The 24361-nt window shown below is 42.2% G+C and overlaps 1 protein-coding gene and 1 pseudogene across 2 annotated transcripts in view; both read right to left on the bottom strand.

Annotated features, from left to right (window-relative positions):
* WDR76 (WD repeat domain 76) overlaps nt 1–24361 on the bottom strand; it is a 55715-nt gene that overhangs the window by 29764 nt on the left and 1590 nt on the right. Inside the window, exons 2-8 of one of the 2 annotated variants that reach the window (XM_053595765.1) lie at nt 23351–23436; nt 21467–21868; nt 9912–10004; nt 8866–8921; nt 4667–4793; nt 1373–1477; nt 1229–1272 (exon numbers count right to left, since the gene is read on the bottom strand). In XM_053595765.1, coding sequence (XP_053451740.1) covers nt 1229–1272; nt 1373–1477; nt 4667–4793; nt 8866–8921; nt 9912–10004; nt 21467–21637 — 596 coding nt within the window. In that variant the 5' untranslated portion in view covers nt 21638–21868; nt 23351–23436. Of the gene's footprint in view, nt 1–1228; nt 1273–1372; nt 1478–4666; nt 4794–8865; nt 8922–9911; nt 10005–21466; nt 21869–22823; nt 22884–23350; nt 23437–24361 lie in introns of those variants that run through there. The other variant, XM_053595764.1, reaches the window with a different exon arrangement.
* Nucleotides 16647–16887, bottom strand: LOC128588951 (ubiquitin-fold modifier 1-like; annotated as a pseudogene).

The following is a 24361-nucleotide window of genomic DNA, read 5'->3' as shown; positions in this document are numbered from 1 at the left end:
ACACATACACTTCAACAAATACACATGTACACAAAAGCAGGAAGCCAGGTGTAGGGGCTCACACCTATAATCCAAGCAACTTGGGAGCCTGAAGCAAGAGGATCACTTGAAGCCAGGAGTTCAAGACTAGCCTGGGCAACATAGTAAGATCCCCCATCTCTAAAACAAAAACAGGGTGGTGGGGGGAAATCAGCCAGAATTGGTGGTGTGTGCCTTTGGTCCCAGCTACTTGGGAGACTAAGACAGGAAGATCACTTGAGCCCAGGAGTTTGAGGTTTCAGTGGGCTATGATCACATTACTATACTCCAGCGTAGGCAACAAGAGATTGAAACTTCATCTCTTAAAAGAAAAAGGGGGGAGGCCAGATGCAATGAGTAGCTCATGCCTGTAATCCTAGCGCTCAGGGAGGCAGAGGCGGGCAGATCGCTTGAGCTCAGGAGTTCAAGACCAGCCTGAGCAAGAGTGAGACCCCAACGCTACTAAAAAAATAGAAAAGAAACTAGCTGGGCATGGTGACACACACCTGTAGTCCCAGCTACTCAGGAGGCTGAGGCAAAAGGATCTCTTGAACCCAAGAGTTTGAGGTTGCTATGAACTATGGCGGCACCATTGCCCTGTACCATGGATGATGGAGTGAGACTCTGTCTCAAAAAGGGCGGGGTGGGGAGGGCAGGCATGGTGGCTTACACCTGTAATCCTAGCACTTTGGAGGCCAAGGTGGGAAGATCCCTTAAGCCCAGGAGTTCCAGACCAATCTGGTCAACAAACTGAGATCTTGTTTCTACAAAACAAAAAACTTCTAATACCAAATGGTGAAAGGAGGTTAAGTAAATTCTACCCACTCAATGGAATATCATACAATTATTGAATAATTTTAAAGACTCTAATAACATACAAGCACAAATGAAAAGAGCATAATGCAAAATTATACATACATTAGAACATAACAAAACAAAAATATATGTAAATTTATTCATCTATTCAACACTGAACAAACATATACAATGTGCCAAGCATTGTTTTGGTTATTAAGATGAAGTCCCTACCCTTATAACACTTCTATCCTAGTGGTATGTTGCAACACTGGAGATGAAATATGTAAGAACACAAACAGTCCTTAGAGTAGAAATATTGCACCTCACTGGAAAATTTCCTGTAATGGTATATAACCTTTACAACTCAAACTTCTCAAAAAATGTAAAACAAAGGCTAGGCATTCCAACTTACCTTTTAAGGCTAGATAATCCCTTCTCAGTGTTCTTATTACATGTCTGAAACAATGAAACAGACCAAAACAAAACACTAAGTTAATATAAATATTGAAATTTCCTTAACAGATGATTCTAAAGCTGTAAACCTCTCAAGTGATACCTTGCTCATTGTTGTCCATGTCTGCAGAAATCCTTTAAATAGTTCCTTGTTATCATTTTGATTTTCAGGAGCCATTTCTAGAGGCCCAGGAGGTAACAAAGGCTGCTGTAAAAAAATGTAAAAAACTTATGGCACACCTCTTGGGGATGGGACACAATTATAAGAGGGACTCTACCTAACAAATGCAAACATTGTAACCTAATTCTTTGTACCCTCAAATTAACCTGAAACAATAAAATATAATAAGAATAAAATAAGATTACCCAGTAACGCAGTTGTTACATAACTTTTCCACTGCGAACTTGGTGATTTTATATTTTCAAAACCTCTTTTTTAAAATAAAATAAATGATTACCCTGATAAAATTTCTTGCAAAATGTTTATATGAGTTTTCAAATTTACATATTAAATAAAGGAAGATGTGGTGGCACCTGTAGCTCAATGGGTAGTGTGCCAGCCACATACATCGAGGCTGGTGGGTTCAAACCCAGCCAGGGCCTGCCAAAACAACAATGCAAACAAAAAAAAACCAACTGCAACAACAAAAAAAATAGCCGGGCGTTGTGGCGGGCGCCTGTGGTCCCAGCTACTTGGGAGGCTGAGGCAAGAGAATCGCTTGAGCCCAAGAGTTTGAGGTTGTTGTGAGCTGTGACACCATGGCACTCTACCTAGGGCAATAGCTTGAGACTCTGTCTCAAAAATAAATAAATAAATAAATAAATAAAAAAGGAAGATGCTTACAAAATTCAAAAAAAAATTTTTTTTTTTTTTTTGTAGAGACAGAGTCTCACTGTACCGCCCTCGGGTAGAGTGCCGTGGCGTCACACGGCTCACAGCAACCTCTTAACCCTTGGGCTTACGCGATTCTCTTGCCTCAGCCTCCCGAGCAGCTGGGACTACAGGCGCCCGCCACAACGCCCAGCTATTTTTTGGTTGCAGTTTGGCCGGGGCTGGGTTTGAACCCGCCACCCTCGGCATATGGGGCTGGCGCCCTACTCACTGAGCCACAGGCGCCGCCCCAAAAAAAAAATTTTAAAAACAGAAAGTTTATTGGATGGGCGCAGTGCCTTACGCATGTAATCCTAGCACTCTGGGAGGCTGTGGCAGGTGGATTGCTTGAGCTCGTGAGTTCCAGATCAGTCTAAGCAAAAGTGAGACTCTGTCTCTATCTAACAATAGAAAAACTGAGGCAAGAGGATCGCTTGAGCCCAAGAGTTACAGGTTGCTGTGACACGACACTCTACCCAGGATAACAGCTTGAGACTCTGTCTCAAAAAAAAAAAAAAAAAAAAAGTTTATTATCTCTCTGCCCTATAATATAAACTCAGGGAGGCCAAAGGTATTTGATTTGTCACTGCTCCACCTCAACATAAACAACAGTAATGACACATCGTGGGCTTTCAAATAAATGAATGCTAGGTATCTTATATAGTAATAAGTTGACTTGCCTAAATCACACTGTAAATAACTGGAGAAGCTGAGAATTGACTCAAATCAGTTTATCTCATTGTACTCTGCTACTATTCTCTACCCGTGTTTTTTGAAGAACAGGTTATATAACTCATTTAGACATGTGAATTCAACGTACTTTAGTGAATGAGAATAGAAAATAGCAAAGAACATCACATATAGTTAAAAAGGTATCATTTCACAAACTTTTTTCAGTTGTATGTGTATATGTATATATAATGGGTTGCAATGTAAATATGTTTCTCATTATAGAATAGGCTTCAAAAAAATTTGAAAGCCAGCCAAGTGTGCTGTAATCCTAGCACTCTGGGAGGCTGAGGCAGGTAGATTGCTTGAGCTCACAAGCTCCAGACCAACCTGAGCAAAAGCGAGAGGCGAAAGGATCGCTTGAGCCCATGTTAGAGGTTGCTGCGAACTGTGACGCCACAGCAGTCTACCCTGGGTGACAGCTTGAGACTCTGTCTCAAAAAAAAAAAAAAAAAGAAAAACAAAAAAAATTTGAAAGCTACTATTCTTTTTTTTTGAGACAGAGCCTCAAGCTGTCACCTTGGGTAGAGTGCCGTGGCATTACAGCTCACAGCAACCTCCAACTCCTGGGCTCAAGCGATTCTCCTGCCTCTGCCTCCCAAGTAGCTGGGACTACAGGCACCTGCCACAACGCCTGGCTATTTTTGTTGTTGTTTTTGTTGCAGCCGTAATTGTTGTTTGGCGGGCCAGGGCTGGATTCGAACCCGCCAGCTCAGGTTTATGTGGCCGGCGCCTTAGCCGCTTGAGCCACAGGCACCAAGCCTGAAAGCTACTATTCTATGAAGCTTCCCATAGCATTTTTTTTTTCTTTTTTTTCGAGATAGTATCTTCCTCTGTTGCTCAATCATGGCCTTCTGTGACTTTGAATGCCTCTCACCTGAGATTCCCAAGTTGCTGGGACTACTGGCATGCACCACCATGCCCTGCTAATTTTTTTTTTTTTTTTTCACTTTGTAGAGACAAGGTCTTGCTATGTTGCCAGGCTGGACTCACATTCCTGGCCTCAAATGATCCTCTTGCTTCAGCATCCCAAAGTGCTGGAATTATGGGCATGAACTGCCACGCCCAGTGACCCACAGCACCTTGATTTGCAATTAGCTCCCAAAGCACCAGACTAATTAATGCTATCTTCCTATTTATAATTAAGCACTTAGATATAAAGTACTAAAAACAGTAGGCACTCTTAAATAAAAAATACAATACCACTTAAACAATAAATTTGTTAGCAAAAGCTCTACTCACCAACAGTATAAAATTAACTACAGCAAGGGACTATCATCACTTTTCTCATATATTAATTATTATTAATAACTACCTTTTATTGATTACTTACTAAGCTCTTAATACCATATAAGATATAGATATTATTTCACTTAATCCTCACAATACCCTTTAAGACAGCGGTTCTTAACCTGTGGGTTGCGACCCCTTTGGACTGTATTAAAGGTTCATGGCATTAGGAAGGTTAAGAACTACTGCTTTAAGGCTCCTTTTTTAACAGATAGAAAAAACTATACGTATTTACTAAGAGTTCTATTATTTTTGCCATTTTGTAAATGGGGAAAATAAGGCTCAGAAAGGCTAAATAATCCACAATCCCACAGCAAGTAAATCCTACAGAAATATAGAATCCAACCCAATCTTTATGACTTTGAAACCTTACTCATTAAGCCACAATATTCAAGCACCAGTAAAATATAAACATAATTTAATAAACTGTTAGTCTAGTTTCAACACTTCGAACTTTTCAATATTTTTTGTATTAAATTAATGTACTATACTTGCGCTTTTTCTTACAGTTTCATCTGCTACTAACGTTGGCTGTGCTGGAGTTACAGGTAATGAAACTCCTGAAGGATCAACTTTTAATAATCGCATCGACCTTCTACATCCAATCTCTTCTCTCCTCTTCTTAGGCTTCTTTCTAAGGGGTAGAGAAAACTCATGCTCTGTTCATTAAACAATAAAATGTATTTGATAATATTAAGATAACAGCTAATAATGTATCCCACAGATATATCTGCACATTGCATACAAATATACACAACCACACTGATTCTACATTATTTTTGTACAGATGGTCTCTGTCACCCAAGCTAGAATGCAGTGGCCCAATCATGGCACAACCTAACCTCAAATTTCTGGGCTCAAGCAATCTTCCTTCCTCAGGCTTCTGAGCAGCTGGTGGCATGCCACCATGTCTGGCTAAGTATTATTATTATTCTTTTTTTTTTTTTTTTTTTAGTGACAGATCTCACTATATTGTCCAGGCTGGTCTCAAATTCCTGGCCTCACAAAACCCTCCAACCTTAGCCTCTCAAAATGTTGGGATTATAAGCATAAGCAAGCCACTGCATCCACCCAGCTGCCATATTGATTTTAATATAACATCTGGAAAAAATATAAACCTAAATGTTCATCATCAGGTGAGAGACAGAGAGTAAATAATGGCATATATATCGAATAGAATATGCAGCCATAAAAACAAATGATACAGACCCTTGTGTGTTGCTGAAATGAACACTAAGTTATACAAGCAAAAACAAGCTCCAGTACATGTTTACAAAAAAGTTACATATGGCTCAGTGCCTGTAGCACAGTGGTTACAGCACCAGCTACATATACCGAGACTGGTGGGTTCAAAACCGGCCTGGGCCAGCTAAACAATGACAACTGCAACAAAAAATAGCTGGGCATTGTGGCAGCCTGTAGTCCCACCTACTCGGGAGGCTGAGGCAAGAGACTCTTGGGAGGTTAAGCCCAAGAGTTTGAGGGTTCTGTAAGCTGTAACGCCACGGCACTCTTCCAAGGGCAATGTAGTAAGATTCTGTCTCAAAAAAAAAAAAAGGGGGGGGGGGCAGCGTCTATGGCTCAAAGGGGTAGGGCACCGGCCCCATATGCCGGAGGTGGTGGGTTCAAACCCAGCCCCGGCCAAACAATGCAAAAAAATATATATATATACATATACAAATACATTTGTACATGCTGAAGTTTACTTATGGAGAAATATACATAAAACTATTAACACCAGTTTCCTTTAGGGAGAACCCTGGAAAACTAAGGCCTAGGATGGTAAGAAAACTTAAATGTTTCATGTGGATTTCCTTCCATATACTGTAGTTCACTTTTTTTTTTTTTTTTTTTTGAGACAGCCTCAAGCTGTCACCCTGGGTAGAGTACTGTGGCATCACAGCTCACAGCAACCGCCAACTCCTGGGCTCAAGTGATTCTCCTGCCTCTGCCTCCCACATAGCTGGGACTACAGGCGCCTGCCATAATGCCTGGCTATTTTTTGGTTGCAGCCCTCGTTGTTTGGTGGGCCTGGGCTGGATTTGAACCTGCCAGCTCAGATGTATGTAACTGGCGCCTACAGCTTGAGCCACAGGCACCGAGCCAGTAGTTCACTTTTTTAATCATCTATGTCCCCTAATTTGAGCCCAAGAGTTTGAGGTTGCTGTAAGCTACAATGGTACTCTACCACGGCAAAATAATAATAATAATGATAACAATTAGGGCGGCGCCTGTAGCTCAAGGAGTAGGGCGCCAGTCCCATATGCCGGAGGTGGCGGGTTCAAACCCAGCCCCGGCCAAAAACCACACACAAAAAAAAAAAAACAATTAAATAGGCTATATTTCATTAGCATCTATCACTGAACAAATGAGCTATTACTATCAAAAATTTTAGTCTCTTGGGGTGGCGCCTATGGTTTAGTAAATAGGGCACCAGCCCCATATACTGAGGGTGGCAGGTTCAAACCTGGCCCCGACCAAACTGCAACAAAAAAATAGCTACAGCCGCATTGTGGCGGGTGCCTGTAGTCCCAGCCACTTGGGAGGCTGAGGCAAGAGAATCACCTAAGCCCAAGAGCCGGAGGTTGCTGTGAGCTGTGTAACGCCACAGCACTCTACGGAGGACGACAAAATGAGACTCTGTCTCTAAAAAAAAAAAAAAAAAAATTTTAGTCTCTTAATTTATGTGTAAGTGCTGCAGTGAAGAGAATTCAAATTCTGGAGTTATCACCTGTATGAGCTGTTTTGACCTTTGGCAAATTAATTTACCTCTTTGAGCCTATTTCCTCACTCACAAAATGTATATATTGCCTACCACATATGACGGATGTCAGAATTAAATTAGATAATATAGGACAAAATTGCTAGATCATTGCACTATATTTCATACACATTCAATAAATCTTAAATCCATGGGTGCCTGTAGTCCCATTTACATGGGAGGCTGAGGCAAGAGGATCACTTGAGCCCAAGAGTTTAAGGCTGCTGTGAGCTATGACAGCACAGCACTCTACCCAGGATTACAGAATGAGACTCAGTTTCAAAAATAAATTAATTAATTAATAAATAATCTTAAATCTCCTTTTTCTAGGACTGGGAAAGCAAAAACAAATTGAGAAGCAAAAAGATATTTACAAAAAAGGAAGTAGAATAACTTTTAATAATTTTCTAGGCAAAAATAAGAATAATTTAGTGGAAATAAATTTCTCTCTATGAGCAACAACAGAAAAATAAAAACACAAAATTCAGCTCTGTCCAAGATGACAAAAAAAAAAAAGAAGAACCGGGGGCGGCGCCTGTGGCTCAAGTAGTAGGGCACCGGTCCCATATGCCGGAGGTGGCGGGTTCAAACCTAGCCCCGGCCAAAAAAAAAAAGAAGAACCAGTCATGCCAAAAATGGCAATGGCCAGGTATATAGCCTATTCACCGCATGAACTGTGGCCAATCCGTGGCTAAAGACAAAGCTATGAAGAAGTTCATCTTTAGGAACAGGGTGGAGGCAGTAGCTGTCAGGGACATTTCGAAAGAGTCGTTGATGCCTAGGTGCTTCCCAAGCTAAATGTGAAGCTACATTACTGTGTAAGCTGTGCCACTCACAGCAAGGTACTCAGGAATCATACTTGTGAAGCTAGCAAGGTCCAAAAACCCAACCCTGATTTAGACCTGTAGGCACTGCCCCACAACCTCCACCAAAGCCATATAAGGAGCTGAGTCCCTAAGGACTGAAGAAAAACAATGCTTTGGAAATTAAAAAATGGAAATTCTTCTTAAAAAAAAAAAAAACTCAGCTCTGGATTCTATTTACTCACATTCCTTGAATGAAGGAGAGAACTGTAAAGTCATTATCTTAGTGATAAAGGTTTAATTACTAAGTATCTGGCTGGGCTCAGTGGCTCACATAACCCTAATACTTGGAGAGGCTGAGGCAGGAGGATCACTTGAGGTTGGGAGTTCAAGACCAGCCTGAGCAAAAGCAAAATGTGTCTCTATTAAAATATAAAAATAAATTAATAAATGAAATTACAGAGTTTCTGATCTGTTTAATAAGCTTATTACACCAGGCTGGGAACCTGTAGCTCAGTGGTTAGGGTGCCAGCCACATGCTCCGGGGCTGGTGCATTCGAACCCAGCCCAGGTCTGCTAAATGAACAAACAAACAAACAGCCATGTGTTGTGGTGGGTGCCTATAGTCCCAGCTACTAGAGAAACTGAGGCAAGAAAATGGCTTGAGCCCAAGAGTTTGAGGTTGCTGTGAGGTATGATGCCATGATACTCTACAAAGGGTGACAAAATGAGACTCTGTCTCAATTTAAAAAAAAAAGCTTACTACACCAAACCTTGTCTTTTTTCTGGAGACAGAATATAACTTTGTTGCCCTTGGTAGAATGCCATGGTGTCACAGCTCACAGCAACCTCAAACTCTTGGGCTCAAGAGATTCTCTTGCCTCAGCCCTCAGCCTCCCAAGTAGCTGAGACTGCAGGTGCCTGCCACAACTCCTGGCTATTTCTTAGAAATGAGGTCTCACTCTGGCTCAGGCTGGTCTCGAACTTATGAGCTCAGGCAATCCCCCTACCTTAGCCACCCAAAGTGTTAGGATTACAGGTGTAAGCGACCAGGCCCAGCCTACACCAAACCATTGTTTTCCAAATTATAAAACAACTCAGCAGTATATTATGGTCCAAGCATTATAAACCAAGTATTTTACCTCTTAGATTCAGGAGGCTGTCTTTTCTTTATCATTTCACGAAGCCTTGCAGCTGACTGCAAAGTATACAAAACATACATACACATAAAAATGTTGTAACTACATAGTTCACCTTTTAAAATATTAAGCATCTGTTACTATAACAACACCAAACTAAGGTCTATTCAGGAACTAAAGATCCATAAGAGAGGATATCTGCTCTTTGGACAAATATGCTACCAACAACAAAATCACGCCTGTAATCCCAGCACTCTGGGAGCCGATGTGGGTGGATCAAATAAAATGAGAAAAAGACAAATTTTTGAGGTTGCTGTGAGCTATGAAGCCACAGCTCTCTACCAACAGCAACAACATGAGACTGTCTCAAAAAAAAAAAAAAAAAGTCCTCACATTCCTCTGCCTCTATGCTTCATCCCATCCCCACTTCTCTTCATTGTTAATCAAAACAACTGAAAACATAACCTGTTTTTATTCAAGAACACCAAACTGTAAGACACCATTATTTTAGGCACCACCAAAAAAGGGGGTCTGCCAGTTATAGTTTTAAGATGCCTATTTCAGGCTGGCGCCTGTGGCTCAGTGAGTAGGGTGCCGGCCCCATATACCGAGGGTGGTGGGTTCAAACCCAGCCCCAGCCAAACTGCAACAAAAATAGCCGGGCGTTGTGGTGGGCGCCTGTAGTCCCAGCTGCTTGGGAGGCTGAGGCCAGAGAATCACGTAAGCCCAAGAGCTGGAGGTTGCTGTGAGCCGTGTGACGCCACAGCACTCTACCAAGGGCAGTAAAGTGAGACTCTGTCTCTACAAAAAAAAAAAAAAGATGCCTATTTCAAAATATTAAAATGTAAAAAAATATGCTTAGGAGAAATGAAAAATGATAACCTCTTTCTATTCAATGCAAAACCTACTCCTAACTTTGTCCTCCTTCATCTGACTATGATACCAGATGCTGTAAGTATTTTTTTATTGAACTAGCAGAAAGAATGGCATCTTCCTGATATCTTGGGGGAATATCAGGTATATATTGGTTTTAATTAAACTCCACAAACCTCAGATAGCTGTAGAGAAGCAAAAAACTTTGCATTTTCTGAAATGTTCTTCAGTCTCTTCCTTTCATACGGTGACAATCCTGAAACGTCATCCTGTGAAATTATACCAAAAAGATTCCATTACTTTACATAATCTACACCAACAGCACTCATAGCTCACTGTTAGATTAGTAGACTTTTAGGAAAAAGTAGAAACAAAAGCATTCACTCTCCTCTGTCTACTGGAAGGCTTTTGTTTAGTAAAAAGATAAATTCTGGCTCGATGCCTGTAGCTCAAGCGGCTAGGGCACCGGCCACATACACCAGAGCTGGTGTGTTCAAATCCAGCCCAGGCCTGCCAAACAACAACAACTACAACCAAAAAATAGCTGGGCGTTGTGGCAGGAGCCTGTAGTCCCAGGTACTTGGGAGGCTGAGGCAAGAGAATCGCTTAAGCCCAAGAATTTGAGGTTGTTGTAAGCTGTGACGCCACGGCACTCTACCCAGGGCGACAACTTGAGACTCTGTCTCAAAAAAAAAAAAAAAAAAGATAAATTCTGAGTAATAATATAATTAATGCTCACTAGGAAATAATTTGATATTAGGTTATCTTACTCTACTCCTCCAGTATCAGATCACTTCTTACTTTCTATGAAATCTCCCCCAGTCTGAGTTTGTTGTTTTCATCATGATTAGTGTGAGGTCCTGGGTTTTTGTAAAGAACGCCACAGGGATGAGTACTCTTCTTACCTATAAGTCAGGGAGTACATGATAGCCACATGTCACTTCTGATATTAACCCATAGCATTTGGTTAAGGTAGACTTTACCAGGTTTCTCCAATGTAAAGCTCCTATTTCCCTTTCTCTAGTCTTTGGAAGTTAGTAATTAAGTCAAGCCCACCCTTAAAGTATGTTGGTAGGAGGACAGTGAGGATCACTTCCTAGAAAGGGGAGTATTTACATATATTATTTGACATTCCTTAAGGAAATTTGTCTTTTTCTCATTTTATTTGATCACTTATTTGTATCAATATGGACTCAGATATACATACATACATATATATATATATATTTTTTTTTTTTTTTTTTTTTTGGTGGAGACAGAGTCTCACTTTATCACCCCCGGTAGAGTGCCATGGCATCACACAGCTCACAGCAACCTCCAACTCCTGGGCTTAGGTGATTCTCTTGCCTCAGCCTCCCAAGTAGCTGGGACTACAGGCACCGCCACAACGCCTGGCTATTTTTGTTGTTGTTGTTGCAATTTGGCTGGGGCCAGGTTTGAACCTGACACCCTCGGTATATGGGGCCAGTGCCCTATCCACCAAGCCACAGCACTCAGATATTTATACTCTGTTATAATCTAGTACTGTATTATTTTGTGGCTCATATTGTTCCAGCTTTGGCCACTGGTAACTCTTTCAGGCTGGTTCCTGTGTCCCTTTGACATGCTTCTTTCCCAGTGCTTTATTTTGTCTTGTCTTTTGAGACAAAGTCTCCCTTTGTCACCCTGGGGTTGAGTGTTATGCCATCATCATAGCTCATAGCAACCTCAAACTCTTGGGCTCAAGAGATCCTCTTGCACTACAGGTGCATGCCACAACCCCTGGCTGGTGTTTCTAATTTTAGTAGAGATGGGGGTCTCGCTTTTGCTCTGGCTGGTCTTGTACTTTCCAGTTCAAGCAATCCTTCTACCTCCCAGAGAACTAAGATTATAGGTGTGAGCCACAGCACCCAGCTTCCTTCCCTTTGTTTTTTGAGTACTTCCTTACCTCCTAACACTACAAGATACTGCCAGTTCATCTTGTATTTTACCTGTCCCAGCCCTAGAATCAGCCATTTCTCCAAGGAGTCCTAGTTCATTACATTCTCTTGGAAGTCACTGATAATGCCAAATCCAATTTTTTTGTAGAGGATTTAAAAAATATATTTACAGAGAAAAATCTTTTGTAATGACTGGTGAGTACATTAAATCACATCTTTTATCAAAAACCATCTATGACAGGAAGTCAGCAGCAATCCAAAGCACTGTCATGGTTGAGAAGCAAATCAAAGTCAGATTTCCTTTTTAAAAAAGGATTTAACATTTTTCAGTCATTTTAGTATTTGTGCATAAAATAATCTGTTCAGTTCCCTGCTTTTGTGGAATAAATTGAACATGAATGTCACTAAAGTTGAAGAAACAGATTAGCATTCTCTTCACTTTTGAAGAAATGGGCATTTTTCCTAAGTCTGGGGATGTTGAGGCTGACGCTTTGCTTCTGGATCTTAACAGAAACATATTCCAGGATCAGTTACTATTTTCCTCAAAAATTTGTTTGTTTTTGAGACAGAGTCTCACTTTGTTGCCCTCAGTAGAGTGCTGTGGCATCTTAGCTCACAGTAACCTCAAACTCTTGAGCTCAAGTGATTCTCTTCCCTCAGACTCTCAGGTAGCTGAGACTACAGGCGTCCACCACAATGCCTGGCTATTTATTAGAGACAGGGTCTTGCTCTTGCTCAGTTGATCTCAAACTTGTGAGCTCAGGCAATCCACCCACCTCAGCCTCCCAAGTGCTGGGATTAAAGGAGTGAGCCACTGCGCCTGCTTATTTGTTTTTGAGATAGAATCTCACTCAGTCACCCTGGGATTGAGTACGATGGCATCATCATAGCTCACAGCAATATCAAAATCTTGGGTTCAGGCAATCTTCTTGCCTCAGCCTCCCAAGCAGCTGGGATTACAGGTGCCCACCACAACCCTCAGCTATTTTTAGATGTGGGGTCTTGAACTCCTGAGCTCAAGCAATCCACCTGCCTCGGCCTCCCAGAATGCTAAGATTATAGGTGTGAGCCACGGCACCCAACCCCAAATGCTCTTTATTTTTTATCTATTTTTTTGATAGTGTAATAAAATTTATTTTCTTAAGCTATTAATTATGACCAATAATGCATTTAAACTAAATATAATACTTCAAATCATTCAACACAAGAAAATTACAATCACATTTAATAACAAAATGTCTAGTTGTTTATAAAATTTTTTTATCATCTAAGTACATATTTCCAAAACTGAAGAACACAAATATTTTATCACTTTCATGGTATAGAACACCATAAACTTATTTATACAATATAGTAGGCAGATTTTTGTGCTAGAATCAAAATGCAGGAAAATCTAAACAAAACTAAAAATTCAGGGATTAGGTATTTATAAATTTTTGGTTTATGGAGGCTTAATTTTGTAAGGAATGGGGACTTTGAATGTTAGATTTTTTTTTACAAAAATAAAAACTTTCAGCTGAGCTTGGTGGATCTCTGGGAAACCAAGGCAGGAGGATCATTTGAGCTCAAGAGTTCAAGACCAAACTGAGCAAGAGCAAGAACCTGTCTCTACTAAAAATAGAAAAATTAGGCCAGCGCAGTGACTCACCCCTGTAATCCTAGCATTCTGGGGAGGCCAAGGCGGCGGATTACCTGAGCTCACAGGTTCAAGACCAGCCTGAGCAAGAGCGAGACCCTATTCTAAAAATGGCTGGGCACTGTGGTGGGCTGTATTCCCAGCTACTTGGAAGGCTAAGGCAAGACAATCACTTGAGCCCAAGAGATTGAGATTGCTGTGAGCTATGATGCCACAGTACTCTACTGAGGACAACAAAGTAAGACTCTGTCTCAAAAAAAGAAGAAAAAAGAAAAATTACGTGGGTGTGATGGTAGGCACCTGTAGTCTCAGCTACTCGGGAGGCTGAAGCAGGAGGATACCTAGAGCTCAAGAGTTTGAAGTTACTAAGAACTAGGCTGAGGCCAAGGCACTCTACCCTTAGGTGACAAGAGTAAGACTGTCTAAAAGCAAAAAATCAAAAACAAAAACTTCCTCAAACATCAGCAGAGAAGTATACTTCTTTATTTTTACCTTAGCAAAGTATTTTCCTTTGATAATTCAGAACTCTGTTCATTCTTTTTTTTTTTTTTTTTTTTAGAGACAGAGTCTCACTTTGTCGCCCTCAGTAGAGTGCCGTAGCATCACAGCTCAGAGCAACCTCCAGCTCTTGGGTTAGGCAATTCTCTTGCCTCAGCCACCCGAGTAGCTTGGATTACAGGCGCCCGCCACAACACCCAGCTATTTTTTGTTGCAGTTTGGCCGGGGCCGCCTTTGAACCCGCCACCTTTGGTATATGGGGCTGGCACCCTACTCATTGAGCCACAGGTGCCGCCATCTGCTGTTCATTTTTTAAGTTTATTGGTAATTTTTTTTCTTGTGGAGATAGAGTCTCACTTTATTGCCCTCGGTAGAGTGCTGTGGCATCACAGCTCACAGGAACCTCCAACTCCTAGGCTTAGGTGATTGTCTTGCCTCAGCCTCCCCAGTAGCTGGGACCACAGGCGCCCGCCACAATGCCCAGCTATATTTTTGTTGCAGTTTGGCCAAGGCCGGGTTCGAACCCACCACCCTCAGTATATGGGGCCGGCGCCCTACCCACTGAGCCACAGGAGCCGCTGGTTTATTGGTAATTTTATAAACAATGGCACCCCTAAGACACTGATTCTGTTGAATTTTCTTGTGATTTTTTTCCCCAAAGAACCTAGGACTTATGATAGGGAAGATACTGAAACATCCTAAGATAAAAATTGGTGTTAGAGAGACTTCATTCATGAATAATTTACCAAGTATTTACATTTTCAGTTCTAGAAAGAACAAGACAGACACAATCACTGCTCACTGTTTAAAACATAGCAGTTTAGGCTCAAGTGGCTAAGGCGCCAGCCATATACAACTGAACTGGCAGATTCAAATCCAGCCCTGGTCTGCCAAACAACAATGTCTGCAACCAAAAAAATAGCCAGGCGTTGTGGCGGGCACCTGTAGTCCCAGCTACTAGGGAAGCAGAGGCAGGAGAATCGCTTGAGCCCAGGAGTTGGAGGTTGCTGTGAGCTGTGATGCCATGGCACTCTACCCAGGGGGACAGCTTGAGGCTCTGTCTCAAAAAAAAAAAAAAAAACCCAGCAGGTTAGGGTGGCACCTGTGGCTCAAGGAGTAGGGCGCCAGCCCCATATACCAAAGGCGCCAAGTTCAAACCCGGCTCTGGCCAAAAACTGCAAAACAACAACAACAAAAAAATAAAAAACAGCAGTTTAAGTACTGATTCTGAACTACTGTGAACCTTCATTTCATCTTACAAGATGTGCAAAGATACTAATTTCCTCTGAAAGGCAAATAAAATCTTCCCTTATAGTATGAAATTATTTGGATTCTTGGGCGGCGCCTGTGGCTCAGTGAGTAGGGCGCCGGCCCCATATGCCGAGGGTGGCGGGTTCAAACCCAGCCCCGGCCAAACTGCAACCAAAAAATAGCCGGGCGTTGTGGCGGGCGCCTGTAGTCCCAGCTGCTTGGGAGGCTGAGGCAAGAGAATCGCTCTAAGCCCAAGAGTTAGAGGTTGCTGTGATCCGTGTGACGCCACGGCACTCTACCGAGGGCGGTACAGTGAGACTCTGTCTCTACAAAAAAAAAAAAAAAAAAAAGAAATTATTTGGATTCTCATGAGAGGTATTTTCAAATCTGTATGTTGACAAGGCCATACTATGCCAAGCATTTTGTTTTCTTTTCAGTTCTCCCCAACATAGCTTCTGAAGTTCTGTCTATCCAGCTGGCTTTTTTTTTTTTTTTTTTTTTTCAGAGACAGAGTCTCACTTTGTCACCCTTGGTAGAGTGCCGTAACGTCACAGCTCACAGCAACCTCCAGCTCTTGGGCTTAGGTGATTCTCTTGCCTCAGCCTCCCGAGTAGCTAGGACTGCAGGTGCCCGCCACAACGCCCGGCTATTTTTTTGTTGCAGTTTGGCCAGGGCCAGGTTCAAACCTGCCACCTCAGTATATGGGGCCAGCACCCTACTCACTGAGCCACAGGCACCGCCCTATCCAGCTGGCTTTTTCTATCACACCCTGCTACAGCCTTCTAGTCCCCTTCACTGTTGTCCTTCATTGTTTTTCTCCTTACCAGAAGTTTGGTCATCTGGGCTTCCCCATCTTGCCTCCTCTCCTGGCTTCTTAGTCACTTAGGTGACTAATCTTAGTCCTCCCTTAAAAGTTGAGTCAGGGCAGTGCCTGTAGCTCAGTGAGTAGGGCGTAGGCCCCGTATACCGAGGGTGGCGAGTTCAAACCCAGCCCTGGCCAAACTGCAACAACAAAAAAAAATAGCGGGGCGTTGTGGCCGGTGCCTATAGTCCCGACTACTTGGAAGGCTAAGGCAAGAAAATCACTTAAGCCCAAGAATTGGAGGGTGCTGTGAGCTGTGACATCACCGCACTCTACCGAGGGTGACAAAGCAAGACTCTGTCTCAAAAAAAAGAATCAAATTATGAGTCTGCAAATCAGATGGTATCTAGCCAAATCATCATCCATGATCCATAATCCTTTTATATTTTAACAGAGACAAACACGCAAGATTCAGTTTTAATTTTCCAAATATTGCCAGAAAGAATTATCAGAAATATCCTCCAGTTACAAAACACAGCTGGATAATCCATTTACCCCAAAAGAACTACCTGTTTGTACTATGAGGTGCAACCAAAGACTGTTCCGTGGTGGTAGTTCCTCAATTCTAAGCACTGCCTCTTCACATAAAGAGTGTGAACGAGGAGAAACAGAAAAGTCACTTTTCATTATTCCATCTACTCCTGGTGCTTTCAATTGTATATTCAATGCCTGATTTCAATTTCACAACAACAAAAGATACCAATATTTATTCTGAAAGGAAATCGTATATTCCAAGTAGCAGACACTAACTACTTCCAACTCAATCTCTAGGAATAATCTGCAGTTCTGAACCACATTTTAGGAAAACATTTCCAGCAGTCTCTGTAGGATTTATTCCTATTCCATCAGTGGTAATAACTGCACTTGTTGCCACAGGAACTTTAAATCCTGGTGCTGTAAAAGGCATACTTTCAGGAACACTAAGTACTTTTGTACAGCAGCCTCGGGTCTGACATCAGTGTGATCTTAAAGGAAACTGCCAACATGATGCGGCCAGTCTACACAGAGTACCCGGACCAACTCCGCCAAGTGACCCCACTTCCCCCTAGGTGATGAAGGGACCGCCCCACCCCCAAATGCTCCTTTTCAACATGTGAAATATCTTGCTGGCCCACTGTTTTTCTTTATGTAAAACTTGAGACTCTTTGCTTCTTAAACTGCTGTCATTTTTACTCAGTCATGAAGCCAAACACACTTCCTTCACCCTGTGGCACAGGTCTGCCGTTTACTGGCCTGAAGTGAATTTATCAAGAAAGCAGCTGGCTTGGAAGATGCAACGAAGGCCAGTTTACTGGGGCTGCAGCTTTCAACTACCAGACTGGGTGTTTTAGACAACAGAAATTCATTGTCTCACAGTTCTCCAGTTTGGATGGAACTCCCAAACCAAGGTGTCACATGGTTGGTTTCTTCCAAGGACTCTGAAGAAGAACCTGTTCTGGCAGCCTCAAGTGTTCCTTGGCTTGTAAACGGCCAGGTTCTTCCTTCTTCTTCACAACATCTTCCCTCTGTGCATGTCTGACATCCCATGTTCTTGACTGCAAGTCTAATACTGGTAAAATAGTAATGCTCCCCAAATTAACCTACATACTTAATGTAATCCCAATCAAAACTCTAAGCATCATTTTTTGCAGAAATGGGTAAGATGATCCTAAAATTCATAAAACCCAAAATAACTGAAACAATCTTGAAAAACAGTAAGTTGCAGGACTCACACTTCTCAATTTCTAAACTTATTACAGAAAGCTACAGTAACTGACCTAGCACAGTGGCTCACACCTGTAATCCCAGCACTCTGGGAGGCCGAGGAGGGTAGATTGCCTGAGCTCAGGAGTTCAAGACCAGCCTAAGCGAGATACCGTCTCTAAAAAATAGCCAGGCATTGTGGCAGGCACCTATAGTCCCAGCTACTTGGAAGGCTGAGGCAAGAAAATCATTTCAGCCCAAGAGTTTGAGATTGCTGTGATCTATGATACCATAGCACTCTACCAAGGGCAACAAAGTGAGACTCTGTCTCAAATTTAAAAAAAAAAAAAAGCTACAGTAAATTAAAACAGTGTGGCACTGGTCTAAGGATAGGTGTATAGATCAATGGAATAAGGAGTCTACCCATTGTGGCTGATTTTCAACAAAGGGGGAAAAGAACAGTCTTGCCAGTAAATGGTTCTAGAACAAATGGATACCACATGCAAAAGTATGTATTTGGACCTCTCCCTTATTCCATGTACAAAAATTAATTCAAAATGGATCAAAGACCTAAATTTAAGAGCTGAAACTATAACTCCTAGAAGAAAACAGTTGTGGATGGGTGAGGTGGCTCACACCTCTAATCCTAGCACTCTGAGAGGCTGAGGCAGGTGGATGGCCTGAGCTCAGTAGTTCAAGATCACCCTTAGCAAAGCAAGACCCCCCCCCATCTCTACTAAAAATAGAAAAACTAGCAAGACATTGTGGTGGGCACCTGTAGTCCCAGCTACTTGGGAGACTGACATAAGAGGATCTCATGAGCCTAAGAGTTTAATGTTGCTATGAGATGGGCTGGACAGCACTCTATCCTGAGCAAAAAGAGTGAGACTCAAAAAAAAGGCTCAGCGCCCATCGCTCAGTGGTTAGGGCACTGGCCACATCCACCGAGGCTAGGGGGTTTCGAACCTGGCCCAGGCCTGCTAAACAATAACAACTGCAACCAAAAAATAGCCAGTCATTGTGGTGGGTGCCTGTAGTCCCAGCTACTTGGGAGGCTAAGGCAAAAGAATCACTTAAGCCCAAGTTTGAGGTTGCTATGAGCTGTGATGCCACAGGACTCTACCGAGGGCGACACAGTGAGACTGCCACCAAAAAAAAAAAAAAAAAGAAAGAAAAAAAAGAGCTTGGCAGTTACTCAAAAACTTAAACAGTTACTTTGACCCGGCAATTCCATTCCTATGTATGTACCCAAGAGAACTGAACACTTGTGTACATAAAAATATTTCACAGACATAAGCATAATAGCCCCAAAGTGGAAATAACCTGAATGTCTATCAACCAATGAATGGATAAATAAAATGTGACATATTCATAAATGGAATGTTATCAATCCATAAAAAGGAATGGAGCACTGATATATTCTACATGAATATATCTTGAAAACATTATACTACGTAAAAGAAGTCAGACATAAAATACTACATAATGTATCATCCCATATATATAAATGTCCAGAACAGGCAATTCTACAGAGACAGAAAGTAGATTAATGTCTGCCAGAGTTGGGATGGAGAGGAAGGGTAATTATTTATGACTGCTAATAGAAATGGGGTTTCTTTTGGGGGTGATGGAAATGTTCAGGAATTGGACAGTACTGGTGGCTGCATAATATGGTACATATACTTTTTTTTTTTTTTTGAGACAGAGTCTCACTTTGTCGCCCTCAGTAGAGTGCCATGGCATCACAACTCAAAGCAACCTCCACCTCTTGGGCTTAGATGATTCTCTAGCCTCAGCCTCTCGAGTAGCTGGGACTACAGGCGCCCGCCACAATGCCCGGCTATTTTTTTGTTGCAGTTTGGCTGGGGCCAGGTTTGAACCCACCACCCTCGGTATATGGGGCTGGCGCCCTACTCACTGAGTCACAGGTGCTGCCCTAAACTATATACCTTTAAATAGTAAGTTATGTGTTATGTGAATTTTGTGTTTTGTGTCAGTAAAAAAATATGCTATGTATATTCAAAGTACTTCCCCCCCAAAATATTTAGTAATTACAAAGGGAAAAAAAAGTAAGTTTACGATGCAATTTACCTGGCAGACACCACCTTAGCCAAGTATTCAAAGTGAGTATCACCAGTAAAACAAATCGACATCATGTATACCCCGATATGATGTGCTGAGGACACATTCACTTCCACGGTATCCTTCCCAATAATGCAAAACCTTAATCTAATCATAAGAAAATATCAGACAGGCTCAGCACCCATAGCTCAGTGGTTAGGGCGCCAGCCACATACACTGGGGCTGGCAACTTTGTTTTTTTTTTTTTTTTTTTTTTTTTTTTTGGGGCTGGCAACTTTGAACCTGGCCTGGGTATATTCCCTACCATCATTCTCTGTTCCCTAGTTCTAGCAACCTTTTGTCATGTGGTACATATGATTTCATCTTGTCCTTCATAAAATTTGTAACTATGAATGAAGCACAATACTCCTAGTAAAAAGAAACCAAAAGAGGGCGGCGCCTGTGGCTCAGTCAGTAAGGCGCTGGCCCCATATGCCGAGGGTGGCGGGTTCAAACCCAGCCCCGGCCAAACCGCAACCAAAAAATAGCTGGGCGTTGTGGTGGGCGCCTGTAGTCCCAGCTGCTCGGGAGGCTGAGGCAAGAGAATCGCTTAAGCCCAGGAGTTGGAGGTTGCTGTGAGCTGTGTGAGGCCACGGCACTCTACCACTCTACCGAGGGCCATAAAGTGAGACTCTGTCTCTACAAAAAAAAAAAAAAAAAAGAAACCAAAAGAATTAGAACTAATTCCTTAAGATGAATGTAATTATACGAAATTATTGTGTCTCAAGCATATTCTCTACTCTGTCATTTGTCTCCTTTTGTATTTAAAAGAAATATTTATCACATCAATACAGTCAATTAATGATAGTTTTCCTACCCTGATATCAAGGGTAAAACACCATTAAGTCCCACAAGCAGAAGACTTTTGGTATACTGTGCATAAACATCTAAATGTGATGTACCATGAAATATGTGTAAACCCAAAAATACTGTATATGCAATAAGTTTAGAGGAGGAAAAGGGAAAGCAGAGTAAAGATTAAGTCAATCCTCTCCTTGACACACGAAGACCAAGAGCAAAATTAACCCAAAGAACTTATTTGCTAAATATTAAAAATAATAAAATTTCAATTAAGAGCTGGGAGCAGTGGCTCCCTCCTATAATCCTAGCACTCTGGAGGCCGAGGCAGGTGGACTGCCTAAGTTCACAGGTTCCAAGACCAGCCTGAGCCAGAGCAAGACCTCATCTCTAAAAATAGTCTGGAGTTGGGCGGTGCCTGTGGCTCAATGAGTAGGGCGCCGGCCCCACATATCAAAGGTGGCCGGTTTGAACCTGGCCCTGGCCAAACTGCAACAAAAAAATAGCCGGGTGTTGTGGCGGGTGCCTGTAGTCCCAGCTACTCCGGAGGCTGAGGCAAGAGAATCGCCTTGAGGCAAGAGAATCGCGTAAGCCCAAGAGTTAGAGGTTGCTGTGAGCCATGTGACGCCACGGCACTCTACCGAGGGCGGTACAGTGAGACTCTGTCTCTACAAAAAAAAAAAAAAAAAGAGAGAGAGAGAATCGCCTAAGCCCAGGAGTTGGAGGTTGCTTGCTGTGAGCTGTGACACCATTGCACTCTACCGAGGGCAATAAAGTGAGACTGTCTCTAAAAAAAAAAAAAGAAAAGAAAGAGAAGAAAGGAAGGAAAGGAAGATTTCAATCAAACTTACATTAGATGTTAAAATAATTGTTGGAACTAGAGAGATTGTTGATAATCTTAGCTTAACTTCACATTTCAAAACAATAAAAAAAATCACAAGAAGCTGCTAATTAAATTCTTACCAGGCCTGGTGGAGTATCTTCATCACTGTCTCCATCCTGACTGCTTTCCATATCAACACTGAGAATCACAGCATCTGAAGAGCTCTTGTCTTGTAGCTTGTTACTTTCAGTACAAACATCTAAGGATGATTTTTGAAGAGTGGACTCTGCCTTGGAAGATGTGGCTTTCATCTTTGGAGTTAAAATCCTTTCACAAGTTGTCTTTATTTTAGTTTTATACTCTTCACAGGCCACTTCATTATCAGAATTCTTTTCTAATATGAATTTGGAGTACTTAAATTGGTCTAGATTACTGAGTGAAAGGGGGGCAAGATAAACCTTAGCTGTTTTTCTTAAAAGCGTAGTCTGTACTGGACTCAGAGATACATAAGTGATGTTTTGATTTTCTTTATATTCTTTCTCCTATTCAGGTAAATAAAAATTTTAAAAAAAGAGCATTAGAATCCTAGATCCTATACTTTTTTCTTACAAAAGTAAGATTTGTGGGCGGCGCCTGTGGCTCAAGGAGTAGGGCGCCGGCCCCATATGCCAGAGGTGGCAGGTTCAAACCCAGCCCTGGCCAAAAAACCAAAAAAAAAAAAAAAAAAAAAAAAAAAAAAAAAAAGTAAGATTTGTTTAAACAAATCTAATTCCTATTTCATAATGACAACATAAATGCAAATCCATAGCCTGTAACAGAACTTGTTTCCCCTCCAAAATCTAGATGTGTAATCCACTAACCTGCACAGAATTCTTCATTTCCAGGCATTTCATGCCCATGTAGGTTGACCAGACCAATAATAATGACCAGCATTTGTAACTGAAGAAACTACCCCAGTCTACTCTACCAAGTTCAGATTAACTGGAATTGTTTAAGAGTATGAAGTTTACCAGGTGCAGTGGCTCATGCCTGTAATCCTAGCACTCTGAAAGGCCAAGGTGAGTAGATTGCCTGAGCGCACAGGTTCAAGACCAGCCTGAACCAGAGCAAGACCTCGTCTCTAAAAATAGCTGGGCATTGTGGCAGCGCCTACAGTCCCAGCTACTGGGGAGGCTGAGGCAAGAGAATTGCTTCAGCACAAGAGTTTGAGGTTTCTGTAAGCTATGACACCATGGCACTCTACAAAGAGTAACAAAGTGAGACTGCCTCAAAAAAAAAAAAAAAAAAAAAAAAGAGTATGAAGCTGACAAAACTGTTGAAAAAGCAAACCAGAGGGCTGGAGACACAGGGTCTCACATCTGATCCTGCTCCTATTTCCAGGGCAGAACCTTAATGCCTCGTTTTTCAAAGAGGAAAATCCGGACAGGGATCTCCCATTAACCCTGGTGCCAGGCTGCCCAGAATATCCTTTACAAAAAAAGTGTGGCAATTTCTCACCTTCACAGGGGGTGGCTGTCTGGAAGCTGCCTGCCCAGCCGCTGAACCTGACCCCGACATCTTCCGCGACTTTGCAGCCCGCGTCTTCCCGCCAATATTGGGGCGGGTGGAGGGGAGGGGCGGAGCCCGGAGGGTGGGGGAGGTGGATCCGTTCCTAGTGCCTTGTGGCTTAAAAAAACCGCCTTGCCCTGCACGGTGGCTCACACCTGTGATCCTAACACTTTGCGAGGCTGAAGCTTGGATTGCTTGAGCTCAGGACCTCGAGACCTGCCTAAGCCAGAGCGAGACCCAGTCTCTTTTAAAAATAAAATTAGCCTGGCGGGCACCTATAGTCCCAGCTACTCCCAGGGCTGAAGCAGGAGGGTCGTTTGAACCAGGAGTTTTAAGTTGCTGTGAACTAGGCTGACCCCGTGGCACAGAAAAAGAAAAAAGAAAAAAAAAAAAAAAAAAAGACTGCCTTACAGCCTCACCCTGAGACTCAAATTCTTTTAGGGATGTTGTGGGACTGCATCAGCCAGTGTTTTTACCTTGGATCCGGTGATTTTGATGGTGGTGATACCCAGATCTCGCTTTGAAAAACACCGGCTCTTCTGCTAAGGAAAAACAACCTTGCCTTGCAATGTTAGATGTTTATAGAATGGAAAGGAAAGGAAATCAAAATTAATATACAGCTTCACCTGGCATACTGCTTCCTGATAGGTGGTAAATCCACCACCAGAAAATCCTGCCCATTGCTACTATATTACTCTCTTCCTAGCAAGAGAAGCTTTTTTTTTTTTTTTTGCAGTTTTTGGCCGGGCCAGGTTTGAACCCGCCACCTCCAGTATATGGGGCCAGTACCCTGCTCCTTGAGCCACAGGCGCTGCCTCCAAGAGAAGCTTTTTTTACCCCAACAGCTAATACCTTATGCTGGTTTCAATTTCACCTGACCATCTGCTTATCTATTACCTAAAGATCCTAAGGGTGACCTTAAAGGAATGAAAGTCTGGGACAAAACTGTGAATCAAATAATTTGTGTATCACAAAATAAGATTTTAGTGCATTGTATTTCGTATACTCACGGCCACATTAAGGCCTTTTTTTCTTATTCTCTGGGTTACCATGGGCCTGAACAATTGCCTTTCTATCTGGACAGCAAAGTTTTTTGAACTGATAAATTCCTAATATAAATTTGTCTACTCTTTAAAAGTTCTGTTTCCTTGCTTGTTCAAGTGGATCTGCCACTGTTCTTTGCTTAAGACTTTTCCTAATTTCATTTCTTCTCCCAGCTGAGGCCCAATTCTGGTACAGGTGACATAACTTAAGAGCTAATCATATTAATAGCACCATCAAGACCATCCATAACCTAGTACCTGCCAAACTTTCACCACTCTTGGGGGGGGGGGGCGAGGGAGGGAGTGGAGGCTCAAGCCTGTAATCCCATCACTCCAAGAGGCCGAGCAGGAGGATCCCTGGAACTCAAAAGTTGGAGACCAGCCTGAACAAGAGGAAGACCCCCATCTCCACTAAAAATTGAAAAACTAGCCAAGAACGGTGGA

Source organism: Nycticebus coucang, chromosome 6 (genome assembly GCF_027406575.1).
Source record: "Nycticebus coucang isolate mNycCou1 chromosome 6, mNycCou1.pri, whole genome shotgun sequence".
NCBI classification, from domain to species: domain Eukaryota; kingdom Metazoa; phylum Chordata; class Mammalia; order Primates; family Lorisidae; genus Nycticebus; species Nycticebus coucang.
This window is presented reverse-complemented; position numbering and strand designations above follow the sequence as displayed.